Source organism: Aquarana catesbeiana, linkage group LG03 (genome assembly GCF_042186555.1).
Source record: "Aquarana catesbeiana isolate 2022-GZ linkage group LG03, ASM4218655v1, whole genome shotgun sequence".
NCBI lineage: Eukaryota > Metazoa > Chordata > Amphibia > Anura > Ranidae > Aquarana > Aquarana catesbeiana.
Window position 1 is genome coordinate 375,481,865 of NC_133326.1, and position 13,492 is coordinate 375,495,356.

The 13,492-nt window shown below is 42.8% G+C and overlaps 1 protein-coding gene across 2 annotated transcripts in view; it reads right to left on the minus strand.

Moving 5' to 3' along the window:
* Nucleotides 1-13,492, minus strand: part of ARHGAP26 (Rho GTPase activating protein 26) — a 744,136-nt gene that overhangs the window by 432,136 nt on the left and 298,508 nt on the right. For both annotated transcript variants that reach the window (XM_073620639.1, XM_073620638.1), the window contains exon 12: nucleotides 6,549-6,585. In XM_073620639.1, the coding sequence (XP_073476740.1) occupies nucleotides 6,549-6,585 (37 nt within the window). The remainder of the gene's footprint in view (nucleotides 1-6,548; nucleotides 6,586-13,492) is intronic.

Consider the following 13,492-nt stretch of genomic DNA (forward strand, 5'->3'; position numbering starts at 1 on the left):
ACTCTTGAATGGACTTAAATTACATTGTATATACTACAGCATGCGCCACCATTTCTCATATATCTTTTAGGCACACAGTTAACCCTTTGATCGCCCCAGATGTTAACCCCTTTCCATCCAGTACAGTGACAATGCATATTTTTTAGCACTAATCATTGTATTAGTGTCACTGGTCCCCAAAAAGTGTCAGTTAGGTGTCCAAGTTGTCCGCCGCAATATTGCAGTTCCGCTATAAGTCACTGATTGCTGCCATTACTAGTAAAAAAAAAAAAAAATGTCCCATAGTTTGCAGACGCTATAACTTTTGTGCAAACCAATCAATATATGCTTATTGGGATTTTTTTAACCAAAAATATGTAGCAGAATACATATTGACCTAAACTGATGAAGAAATTCGATTTTTTACATTTTTGGGGGTATGTTTCTTAGCAGAAAGTAAAAAATAGTGTTTTTTTTTTTTTCAAAATTGTCAGTCTTTCTTTGTTTATAGCGCAAAAAATAAAAACTGCAGAGGTGATCAAATAACAACAAAAGAAAGCTCTATTTGTGGGGAGAAAAAAAAAAAAAAGACTAAAATATTCATTTGGGTACTGTGTCGCAGGACCCTGCAATTGTCAGTTAAAGTAACGTAGTACCGTATCGCAAAAAATGGTCTGGTCACGAGGGGTGGAGGGTAAATCTTCCAGAGGTCAAACACCCAATCATATGCAGGGAAATTTAAAAAATAAAACAATAAAAAGGATAACTCTTCATGCACAGTGTTGGTTGTCTAATGTAGAATGAGGTTTACTTCCTGCCTTATTCATACCCTGTGGCAGCATATCCTACCGTACATATAAATTTGAGAAAAACTAAATATACAGTGGGGCAAAAAAGTATTTAGTCAGCCACCAATTGTGCAAGTTCTCCCACTTAAAAAGATGAGAGAGGCCTGTAATTGTCATCATAGGTATACCTCAATTATATATATATATATATATATATATATATATATATATATATATATATATATATATATATATATATATATATATATATATATATATATACATACATACACACACACTACGACAGGGCAGCCACTCTGTGCCAAATCACGTACCTAATACGTGATCTGACACTTCCGTGTATGGGGCATGAGCGTGCGCCGCCAGTGACCCGCTCCCGCTGTGATCACACACAGCGGGAGCTCAGCGGCGGGTACCGCAGACTAGATGTTCGCCAGCATCCGCCGATTAGACTGTACACTGGCAGAACGGCAATCTGCATAGGTGAACATGGCAGATTGCCGTTCTTTCAAAATGGAAGGTATTGAAAAGACAAAAATATTAATTTGGGCACCGTGTCGCAGAACCACGCAATTGTCAGTTAAAGTAACGCAGTACCTTATTGCAAAATATGGTCTGGTCACGAAGAGGGGGGGGGGGGTAAATTTTCCAGAGGTCAAACACCCAATCATATGCAGGGAAATTTAAAAAATAAAACAATAAAAAGGATAACTCTTCATGCACAGTGTTGGTTGTCTAATGTAGAATGAGGTTTACTTCCTGCATTATTCATACCCTGTGGCAGCATGTCCTACCGTACATATATATTTGAGAAAAACTAAATATACAGTGGGCAAAAAAGTGATTAGTCAGCCACCAATTGTGCAAGTTCTCCCACTTAAAAAGATGAGAGAGGCCTGTAATTGTCATCATAGGTATACTTCATCGTGTATATATATGTGTATATATATATATATATATATATATATATATATATATATATATATATATATATATATATATATATATATATATATATATACATACACACACTACGACAGGGGGGCTGCTCTGTGCCAGATCACGTACTACTATGAGAGACAAAATGTGGTAACAAATCCAGACAATCACATTTTCTGATTTTTGAAAGAATTTATTTGCAAATTATGGTGGAAAATAAGTATTTGGTCACCTACAAACAAGCAAGATTTCTGGCTCTCACAGACATGTATCTTCTTCTTTAAGAGGCTCCTCTGTCCTCCACTCATTACCTGTATTAATGGCACCTGTTTGAACTTGTTATCAGTATAAAAGACACCTGTCCACAACCTCAAACAGTCAAACTCCACTATGGTGAAGACCAAAGAGCTGTCGAAGGACACCAGAAACAACATTGTAGACCTGCACCAGGCTGGGAAGACTGAATCTGTAATAGGCAAGCAGCTTGGTGTGAAGAAATCAACTGTGGGAGCAATAATTAGAAAATGGAAGACATACAAGACCACTGATATTCTACCTTCATCTGGGGCTCCATGCAAGATCTCACCCCATGGGGTCAAAATGATGACAAGAACGGTGAGCAAAAATTCCAGAACCACACGGGGGGGCCTAGTGAATGACCTGCAGCGAGCTGGGACCAACGTAACAAAGGCTACCATCAATAACACACTATGCCGCCAGATCCTGCAGTGCCAGACGTGTCCCCCTGCTTAAGCCAGTACATGTCCGGGACCTTCTGAGGTTTGCTAGTGAGCATTTGGATGATCCAGAAGAGGACTGGAATGTCATATGGTCAGATGAAACCAAAGTAGAACTGTTTGGTAGAAACACAACTCGTCGTGTTTGGAGGAGAGAGAATGCTGAGTTGCAACCAAAGAACACCATACCTACTGTGAAGCATGGGGGTGGCAACATCATGCTTTGGGGCCGTTTCTCTTCAAAGGGAACAGGATGACTGACCCGTGTACATGAAAGAATTAATAGAGCCATGTATAGTGAGATTTGGAGTGCAAACCTCCTCCCATCAGCAAGGGCATTGAAGATGAAACGTGGTTGGGTCTTTCAGCATGACAACGATCCCAAACACACTGCCTGGGCAACGAAGGCATGGCTTCCTAAGAAGCATTTCAAGGTCCTGGAGTGGCCTAGCCAGTCTCCAGATCTCAACCCCATAGAAAACCTTTGGAGGGAGTTGAAAGTCTGTGTTGCCCAGCGACAGCCCCAAAACATCACTGCTCTAGAGGAGATCTGCATGGAGGAATGGGCCAACATACCAGCAATAGTGTGTGACAACCTTGTCAAGACTTACAGAAAACATTTGACCTCTGTCATTGCCAACAAAGGATATATAACAAAGTATTGAGATGAACTTTTAATATTGACAAAATACTTATTTTCCACCATAAATACTTATAAATACAAAACTAGATACAATAAATACAACTACTTTTTTGCCCCACTGTATGTCTTGAGAAGCATAAAAAACAAAAAAAAGAGAAGAGAAGAATTAACCGCTTGAGCCCCAGAAGATTTGGCTGCTCAATGACCAGGCCACTTTTTGTGATTTGGGGCACTGTGTCGCTTTAACTGACAATTGCGCGGTCGTGCGACACTGTACCCAAACAAAATTGACAATTTTGAAAAAAAAAAAAACACAATATCTTACTTTTTGCTATAATAAATAATCCATATTTTTTATAAAAAAAACAAAAAAAAAAACAATTTTTTTCCTCAGTTTAGGCCGATATGTATTCTTCTACATATTTTTGGTTAAAAAAAAAAAAATCGCAATAAGCGTATATTCATTGGTTTGCGCAAAAGTTATAGTCTACAAAATAGGGGATAGATTTATGGCATTTTTATTATTATTTTTTTTTTTTTTTTTTACTAGTAATGGCGGCGATCTGCAATTGTTATCGAGACTGCGACATTATGAGGGATACATCGGACACTTTTGACACATTTTTAAAACCACTGACAATTATACAGCGATAAGTGCTATAAAAATGCATGGATTACTGTGCAAATGTCACTAGCTGGGAAGGGGGTTAACACTTGGGGGAGATCAAGGGGTTAACTGTGTTCCCTGACTATGTGTTCTTACTGTGGGGGGAGGGGACTGACTAGGAGGAGAGAGAGATCGGTGTTCATACATAGTATGAACACATGATCTGTCTCCTCTCCCCTGAAAGAACCGGGATCTGTGTGTTTAAACACACAGAACCCGGTTCTCGCTCTGTCACGAGCGATCACGGGAGCCCGGCGGTCATCTAGCCAGCAAGGCACTCGCATCAGGGTCGGGTGCACGTGCCCCTAGTGGCCAAAAGGCGAAGCAACTTAACAAAACGTCGTTTCGCCCAGCCATGCCATTCTGCCGCAGTAAAACTGGGCGGCAAACGGTTAAAAAGGAATTGACTTTGATTGACCTGCTTGTAGGTGATTGGACACTGGCAAAGCTTTGAAGGGCACACCCACTGGGCGCCGCCCTGCAACCCTACCCCACTGAGTCCTCAGTTTTATCCAAGGAGTGGAAGGGAGGGTGTCCTGTGTACTATGCTCCAAGATTTAAAATTTACAAGTCAAAATTCCACTTATCTTATTTTTACATGTTCATCTTACTTTGAGAGCATAACCACTAGCAATCACATTTTTTATTTATCTTGCAATAATTGGAAGCAGGGTGTCCCTTACAAGGTCCTAAGGGCAGGACAAATGGGAATTTGTCTGATCAAAGCTGTAGCTTTAAGGTAGACTGTAATGGCTCCGACTACATCCAGGCAATAGAGAGAGATTTCCATTGGATGCTTTGGAGCAGGGCATAAGGACCGTAGGTTGTTCATTGCCTTAGTCCAGTTTTCTGCAGTTTGACATACTGAAAATTGCAGAGACAGATGGTTTCAGGGTTGGGCTTGTAAAAAGTAAAGAGTAAGCGTCTCAAACTTTCTATATCTGCAGAATCTCTTAATGAAGGAGCATTTTCAATAGGTACAGTAAGATGTTTAATTAAGATTGAAGCATCATGATCAACTACAGGAATAGACCACTGGTTGGTGAACGCTTTATCCAGTAGATAGAGGACAGAAAAGATTTTGGGAGGAGTAAAAATTATTTCAGGAGTGATCCAATTGTCACAGATTGCACATTATCGGTTTATGAACAGGAAACGTCTTTGAGGGTTTTACAGGTCTATTTGTACCCAAAGAGGCTTGGCAAGACAAAGGAGAACCAAGCTTTTCCACATTAGCAATCATGTCTGAAGCTCTCTCTTCAATAACACGGCAACCTGGGGTAAGAAAACTTTCACAGCTTCCTGCAATATTGCCTCAATGTCCTCTTCATTCCCTTCAGTGTCTTTCTTGCCCAAGTCCAACATATCAAGATCCAACTCAAGAAGAGAAACTGGAGTAGGAGAAGAGATGTGGCACTTTTGAGTCCTTAGCAAAGATAGCTGTATTAAAGTAATTATCTGTCAGATAAATTGGGACATAGATGCTCAAAATTCTGCTTTTGTCATGTAGGCTGCTTGCTGCGTGCCTAAAATAGAGCTAAAATCAGATGCAGAGACCACTGTTAGATTCAGCTTCTGCTCTGGCGCAAGGAGCACATTGACACAGAGATTGAGTGTTGTACAGGCCTTCAGCAGAGCAAATGTTCTCCTGCAGTTTTGCAATGGCTCCTATTCTGACCATCCTGAAGCGAATCCTCACTCTGAATGTGCCTGGGTAGCATAAAATGGCATAGGTGGAAGTGGTGGTAAAATGTGCAACCTGTAATGTGATGTCACACTTGGTCATTCACCTGAGAATAAGCTCTGAGTTTTAGCACCAAATGTGAAAAGTTTACATTGTAGTCAATACAATTCAAACATAGTCCTGGTCTTTTACAGTAACAATGTGAAGCATACAGTATGACTTAGTTGTACCTGTCCACAATGCAGAACTGTATATAAAGAAAAAAGCTTCACCCCTCTAGGTGGGCATACCCTCGAAGGAGTCTTCAGGGACTGGGTTCCATATGGATGGACCATGGCCCTGGACCTGTATAGCGCCTTACGGTTCGATACACACATTGCACTGTGCCAAGGTGAGAGCCCATGCAGGAGTCAGTGCCTGAAGCAACTTGACAGGCCTTCCCCACAATGTGTAGACTGGGTATGGCTCTCAAGGTTGCGCCTATCTAGATGCACTGCCTCTATTTTTGGCATTAGAAAACAGCGAGGAGTTGATTGAAGAATCCAAAAGGTAAAATAATAAGGTAAAAAAAAAAAACTTAAGCCAAGAGTGATTTCTCTATGAAGGAGAGGAGGTCCATTACCTTAGAACAAAGTTGGCACAAACTCCTCAGAGAAGTAGGGTTATAAGGAAGGTGTGTCATCAAAAGTTTACCAGTGCCTAATCACCTAAAGGTAGACCCAGGGTCTATGAATACTTTGCCGGTGTACAATATAATACATACAAATTACATCTTAAAATGTAATTATATGCTTCTTTTAATGCTTCAGGTTTAGTGAGAAAGGGTAGTCTCTGCTACTCTGCTAAAGCTCAACTAAAGCAGAACTTCTTAGCACCTCTATCTGAAGTGCATTCTCTACATATTGCCACAAATAAATCGTTAAGTGGACTCTAAGCCCCCTTGTTTTCTCCATAGGAATATCTGAATCAGCAAGCTTTTCTTACGGAGTCCTGGCTATACCACTAGGATCTTAGATGGTAGGGGATATTTGCCTATTTCACCAGATCCTATTTTTGTTTTTTCAGCTACAAGAGGAAGGGTTGTACTTACTTCCTTCACTTTGGCTGTCTTTGTTTGAATTGTAAACCTACAAAATGAAAAAACAAAATAATTAAAATCAGATCAGTGTCATTAAATTAATTAATTAAATTAGCATTGTCATCTAAATTTTAATTCATCCAACACATACATGTCTGTAAAATATTAAACATTACATTTTTAAAAGACTGCATGAATCTTTCATGTGTTCTTTTTCGCTGTGTAACAGAAATAGGGAATAAGCATACCTCAATGGCAATAAGGCTGATCTCCAGACAAATATAAAGCAAATACCACCTAGTCCAGACAACTTTTTATTAAAAAAAAATGAAATCTGATTTAGCTGTAAACTCCTCATCTTGGAATACAATACAGGGCATAAAAAAAAAGTAGATTTCGGCCCTGTTCACACTTGAGCAATGCTACCATGTTGCATTTTGGGGCATTTTCTTCACGTTTTTGGAGCAGCACCATTCATTTGAGTGGACTTTCCTCCGCTCCAAAAGCTTAAACCGCATGGCAAAATGTGCAACTGCTACCCGCATTTGGGGTGCCATTAAGAAATAATGGCACCGGGCGTGGCCAAGATGGCAACCTGAAAGGAAGCAGGTTTCAGAGCTCTGCTGGAGATCCGTTACAAATCCTTTCTCCTGGTGGGTTTTGTCCACTATAAAGTGGATAGAACAACTCCGGATGCCATACAGGACAAGATATAAGGGAAAGAAGCTTCGTTTTCCAGCAGAAGTGGGGAAAACAGTCCCACAGGAGACTCCCCACGTGCAGGCCTCTCCTGGCCGTGCAAGGAATATGGCGTCCCAAACAGACATGGAGGAGCACTCTGACGCGCAGAGACTCGGCTTCCAAGAGGTGATGGCTGCAATAGCATCATGTCAAACAGCTCTGACCAACAAAATTGAGGCCGTCCAACTTGATGTCAGCCTCATTAGGCAGGACTTTGACAAGCTCCGTGCTCGGGTGTCGGAAGCGGAGCAACGCGTGGGGCTGACGGAGGATACGGTGACGGAGCACACAACCTCGATCCGCACCTTACAAACGAAGGTCAGGGCGCTGGAATTTAAGGTCGACGACGCCGAGAACAGGAATAGGAGGAACAACCTCCGCCTCGTGGGTATGCCGGAGGGTACGGAGGGAAAGAACCCTACGACCTTTCTGGAGGGGATACTAAGAGAAATACTGCCGACGGCCCAGTTTTCGCCATACTTTACGGTGGAGCGCGCCCACAGGATCCCTCCAGTACCGGGACCACCGGGATCTAACCCCCGCACTCTGATCTTTCGGGTTCTCAATTTCAGAGACCGGGATGAAATACTCCGTGCAGCCCGCAGAGCCGGTGAGTTGAAATACCAAAATGCCACCTTGATGTTTTTCCCTGACTTTTCTTTGGAAACCCAAAAGTTACGCCGGTCCTTTGACCAAATTAAAGCGGGATTACGGGCGAGAAATATCAAGTATAGCATCCTTTTCCCAGCTAAGCTGAGGGTGCAAGATGGGGAAACAGTAAAATTCTTTACCGCGCCTCGTGATGCTGCCGCATGGTTGGACTCTCTACCTCCACAACGTTAAATGTAAGTTCAAACACACTACTGCACGATCGAACAACTAATGATATAATTGTGGTACTTTTACCTCTTTCAGTCCTTGAAGCAGGCTAACTATTGTGTCTTTTATATGGAATGAGACCCAGACTTTGATATATAATAGCTGCGATGCTGAAGACTACTGTGCAATGTGTTGTGTGGGGGTAATACTGGGACCACCCCTGTACTTGATGATTACCGGTTACTGGCTGCAGCCCCACAATGCTGTTTAGAAGTTGAAACATGTTATATGGAATGGAGCAGTGGACAGTGTCTAATGTACCTTGTGATGCCGTTACATGTTCACATTCTTTGCCTGTGCTCTGCAAAGCTCAAACTCTGAGCCAGCTGGGCACACATGCACACAAACTATAACACCTCCCGAGTCTATAACTTTACAGAAGATCTATTTGGTTCTACACCGATGCGGTATTGACTTGGGTGTTTGACCCCCTGGTGAGGGGTATATCGGCTATCCGGAGAACACTATCCTCAATCACCAATGATTAGGTCAAGCGGAGGCACTGCAGCCAGGGAACTGAACCACTCTGATTCCAGTTATAGTGCACGTGACAACCCACTGGCTACCTACGTTGGTAGATATGATACGGGAGATCTTAAATACGCTGATAATGTGGACAACAGATATCCCTGCGTATCGAGGAATAATTTGCCTTGATAGAACTGACATGCAGTGTTAATGTACACAACTCTCACTTTTTCTTTCATTTTTCTCTTTATGTTCCTGTTTTTATAGAGAGCATTTTGCAACTAAGATAAGTACCCCTGGGGGCTCCCAGGAGATAAGCTATGCATAATAACCAGCAACTCTGATGCCTTATTAGGTAACACCTCACGTTACAAGTGCTCGCCCTCTTTTACAAATAGATGTTGGGGGTTCAGGGTGTGAAACATCCTCGGTTCCGGAGGGGGATGTGGGGAGGGGGGGGGAGTTATCTGCCGTTGCAGATTTTTGAAGTTGCAGTAATTGCAAGTTTTATAAAGGAGTGGCTTGATTGTAACTGGAATGTTATTGACATACGCATACCTGTACATGTAACCAATTCATGTGATGCCTCTTTAGGCTCAAGGGGGATAATATTATGGATGAAATGTCTGTATCTGGGGGGCTGGGGTGGGGGAGGGGGGGATGTGCGGATCCTGCTTATACAACTGAGAATGGGAGATGATGGCTGAAATATCTATTGTTTCCTGGAATGTTCGGGGTCTAAACTCAGCCACAAAGAGGTCACTGGTGTTTAAATACTTACAAAGGTACAATCCACATATTTGTATACTTCAGGAGACCCATTTGATAGGCAGACGTGTCCTAGGACTCCGGAGATCATGGGTGGGAACTCACCACCATTCCACCTATTCAAACTATGCCAGGGGTGTGAGCATATTGATCCGCAGGTCCCTACCTCTACAGATTCTAGATGTTAAGATTGACCCGGAGGGCAGATATGTGATTATTAATACTTCACTTTATGATAGAGGATTGGTACTGGTAGGCCTATATCTCCCACCTCCAGCTGATGCACAATTACTAAATGATATTATGCACTTAGTAATGAAATTTAATGTGCCTGAAGTCCTTATTTTTGGTGATTTTAACATGGTCCCATCACAGGATCTGGACAGGCTGCACGTGGTGACCCGTAATGTGACGACATTGGGGGGATGGGCTGACACATTTGATCTTACGGATGTGTGGCGTCACTTCCACCCAAATAAAAGAGAATATACATGTCACTCGGCCTCCTACCGAGCACTCTCACGTATAGACCTCATATATGCTTCATCCGGGGCTTTGCGGTGGGTGGGGGCAGTGGAGCACCTACCCCGTGGCATATCGGATCATGCCCCTGTCCACCTCAGGATCTCACTACTTAAATATCCCGGGTTTAGGTTGTGGCGCCTGTCCGGATTCTGGGCCAAGGATGATAGAGTCCAGGAGACAATGACAGAAAATATTTGCAACTTTTGGAATGAAAACGGCGATTTTGCTGATGCCAATGTGTTATGGGATACTTTCAAATCTAAAATAAGGGGGGATTATATTGCCCGTATATCCTCCTTGCAAAAAGAGGCCTCCAGGACTCAGGAGGTACTGGAGGAAAAGGCCGCTAGATGTGAATCAAACTATATTCAATCCCCCAATGACAACAATTACTATTTATGGCAGAGCTCCCTACGTGAATTATCTTTGCATAATGTAGAACAGACCAAAAAATCCATGTTATATACCAAGCAAAAAATATTTGAGCATGGAAATAAAAATGGGCGTCTGTTGGCTTGGTTAGCAAGGAATCGTACGGCCTCCACCCACATAGCTAATATTAGGCGAACCGATGGACAATTACTGTCATCACCTGAGGAAATAAATGCTGAATTCCTGAAGTTTTTCAGGGAAGTATACACTTCTAGAGCCCAGTGTACGCTAGTGGAATTACAGGAATATTTAGATGCAATTCCTTTCCCGTCTCTCTCAGAGGAAAATAAAAATTTATTAGAGGGGGATTTCTCCCTGGAGGAGGTCCAAACTGCGATTGGTAATCTGCAGTGCGGGAAAACTCCGGGTGCGGACGGACTTCCCACAGAGTTCTATGCACAACATGTAGAAGTGCTTGCCCCTAGATTAAAGTCCCTCTTTTCTAGACTGGATCAGACAGGTGCTCTCCCAGAGTCTATGGCGGAAGCTATTATAGTTTTAATACCCAAACCTGGTAAGGACCCGCAGGAATGTGCATCCTTTAGACCAATATCTTTACTCAATGTCGACGCAAAAATTCTAGCAAAAATTCTAGCTAATCGACTGTCGTCGGTTATTTCCACCCTGGTCCATGTCGACCAAACAGGGTTTATGCCGGGCAAAGGTACCGACATAAATCTTAGACGCCTTTTTCTAAACCTTTCGTTCGATCATGGTACTGTGGGATCTCGGGTGGTTGCCTCTTTAGACGCCGAAAAGGCGTTTGATTCTGTAGAGTGGTTGTACCTCTGGGGAGTGTTGCAACACTTTGGGTTCGGACCCAGATTTATACGCTGGTTGCAATTACTCTACAGATCTCCCAAAGCTAGAGTACGCACTAATGACCGAGTGTCGGACGCTTTCTCTTTACACAGGGGTACCCGTCAGGGATGCCCTCTATCCCCTAGTTTATTTGCCCTGGCCCTGGAACCATTAGCGATTTTAATTCGTGAATCACAAGAAATTAAGGGAATTCGGATTGGTAACTTAGAAGAGAAAATATCCCTATATGCGGATGACGCGCTACTCTATCTAAATGATCCTGGACCCTCGTTATCTGCCGCTCTGGTGTTATTTGATAGATTTGGAGCGTTATCAGGCATCCGAATTAATTGGAACAAATCAGTCCTTTTTCCATTAGATGTTCAGTCCCAAGGTCCCCACAATCGCACACCACTACAATGGGTTAGAGAGTTCAAGTATCTTGGGGTTAAGGTGGCTAGGGATCCTGCCCAGTATTTTGCACTGAACCTGCACCCGTTGCTTAAACTCCTAAGGGAGAAATGTCAGTCTTGGTCTGGACTCCCATTGAATTTATTAGGTCGCATAAGTATCCTCAAAATGATTATTCTACCTAAGTTTAATTATTTTTTCCGGAACAGCCCGATTTGGATACCACAGAGCTTTTTTCAAGAAATTGATAAATGCATCACCGCTTTTATATGGAACGGCTCCATACCCAGACTGGCAAAAACCACACTCCGAGCGCCGACACAAATGGGGGGACTGGCCCTCCCGGACTTCCGGGTGTATTACTGGGCGGCCATGTTGGTCACCGTATACTGGTGGTTTGCGGCGAACAAATCCAACGCGGCGGTTTGTGTAGAGGCAGCCTGGCTAGGCTCTCTTCGGGAACTGCAAAATTTAGCATATAGAGGAATGGGAGCATATAAAAACCTCCCCGCATCAACCAAGGCAACGTTAAAGGTATGGGTTGCAGCTAGACGTCGATTTCTCATAGCGGGTCAGTGGTCACCGGTTCAGCCTCTCTGGGGGAATCCCAATCTACCTCATTTTAGATCAATACCAGACCCCCAGGTGTGGGCAAGATTTGGCATTAAGGCACTAGGGGATATCATGCCCACTGGTGTACTGATGTCATTTTCGCAACTAGCAAGGAGATATGAGCTGCCTGGGTGGATGTTCTTCCGCTATGTTCAGCTGAGGCATGCGGCCAGGGCCCAGTTTCGGACGCAGCCTACTCTGAAATTGGATCCCGTGGAAAATCTACTGTCCTGTGAAGACCTAGCAAAGCCACTTTCGGCATTGTATGGTATTCTGCTTCCAATTAACAATACAAAGATGGATAAATTATGGGAACAGTGGAAGGCCGATATCCCATTGTTGGAAAGAGAGGATTGGGAGGATAGTCTTGAACAGGGACCTAAGCTGGTCATAGCTGCAGGAGATAAACTTATACAGACAAAATTCCTTCATAGGGTTTATTTTACCCCGGTTCGTATGTCTAGAATTTATCCAAATAGAGATCCAAAATGCCCCAGGTGTTTGATACATCCAGGATCATATTTACACATGTTTTGGGATTGTCCTAGGCTGTCAAAATTTTGGGAGGGAGTCTTTGATCACTTAAACGTCCGCTTGGACTTGAATGTTCCCGTGACACCTGAATTAGCCTTACTGGGTATACATGATGACGATCAAAGATCACATCACAGTAAATTGTTAATTTCATATCTGCTCTATTATGCTAAGAAGGAGATACTGTGTAAATGGACTTCCTCTATCCCCCCAGATGTAGCTACATGGGAAAATAAAGTAAATGCTGCTCTGCCACTATATAAACTGACGTACATTAACAGGGGATGCCCATGGAAATTCGACAAAGTTTGGTCAACATGGACATCTGTGTAGACAAGGAGACGTGGTCAGTGGAATGGAGGATGGACTGATTGACCTTTGCTTCCTTCCAGTGTTTATGACTCCCGCTGTCTTCCCTCTCCTCTCCTTATAATCCCCTCCCCCCCCCCCGGCTGTGTCCCCCACTGACTTCTCCCCTTTCCTGTCCCCTTTCCTGTTCTCTCCTCCCCTTAATACTATAATATTCAAATATGTCACCCCTGAACAGGGAATAATGAATATACTGTATTTGACAACGTCTGTGGTTTCGGATACCCTCTTCTCTTGATATTGGTTCATGGTATATACTTTGTGTGAATTCCTGACAAACATGTATTTAATATACTATTTTTCTTGTATGTAACAAAATGTGATTGCATATTATTGTAAATATGGATTCTACAATAAAGCACTCCTGGTTATAAAAAAAAAGAAATAATGGCACAGTCATTGCATCATGTTTTTCA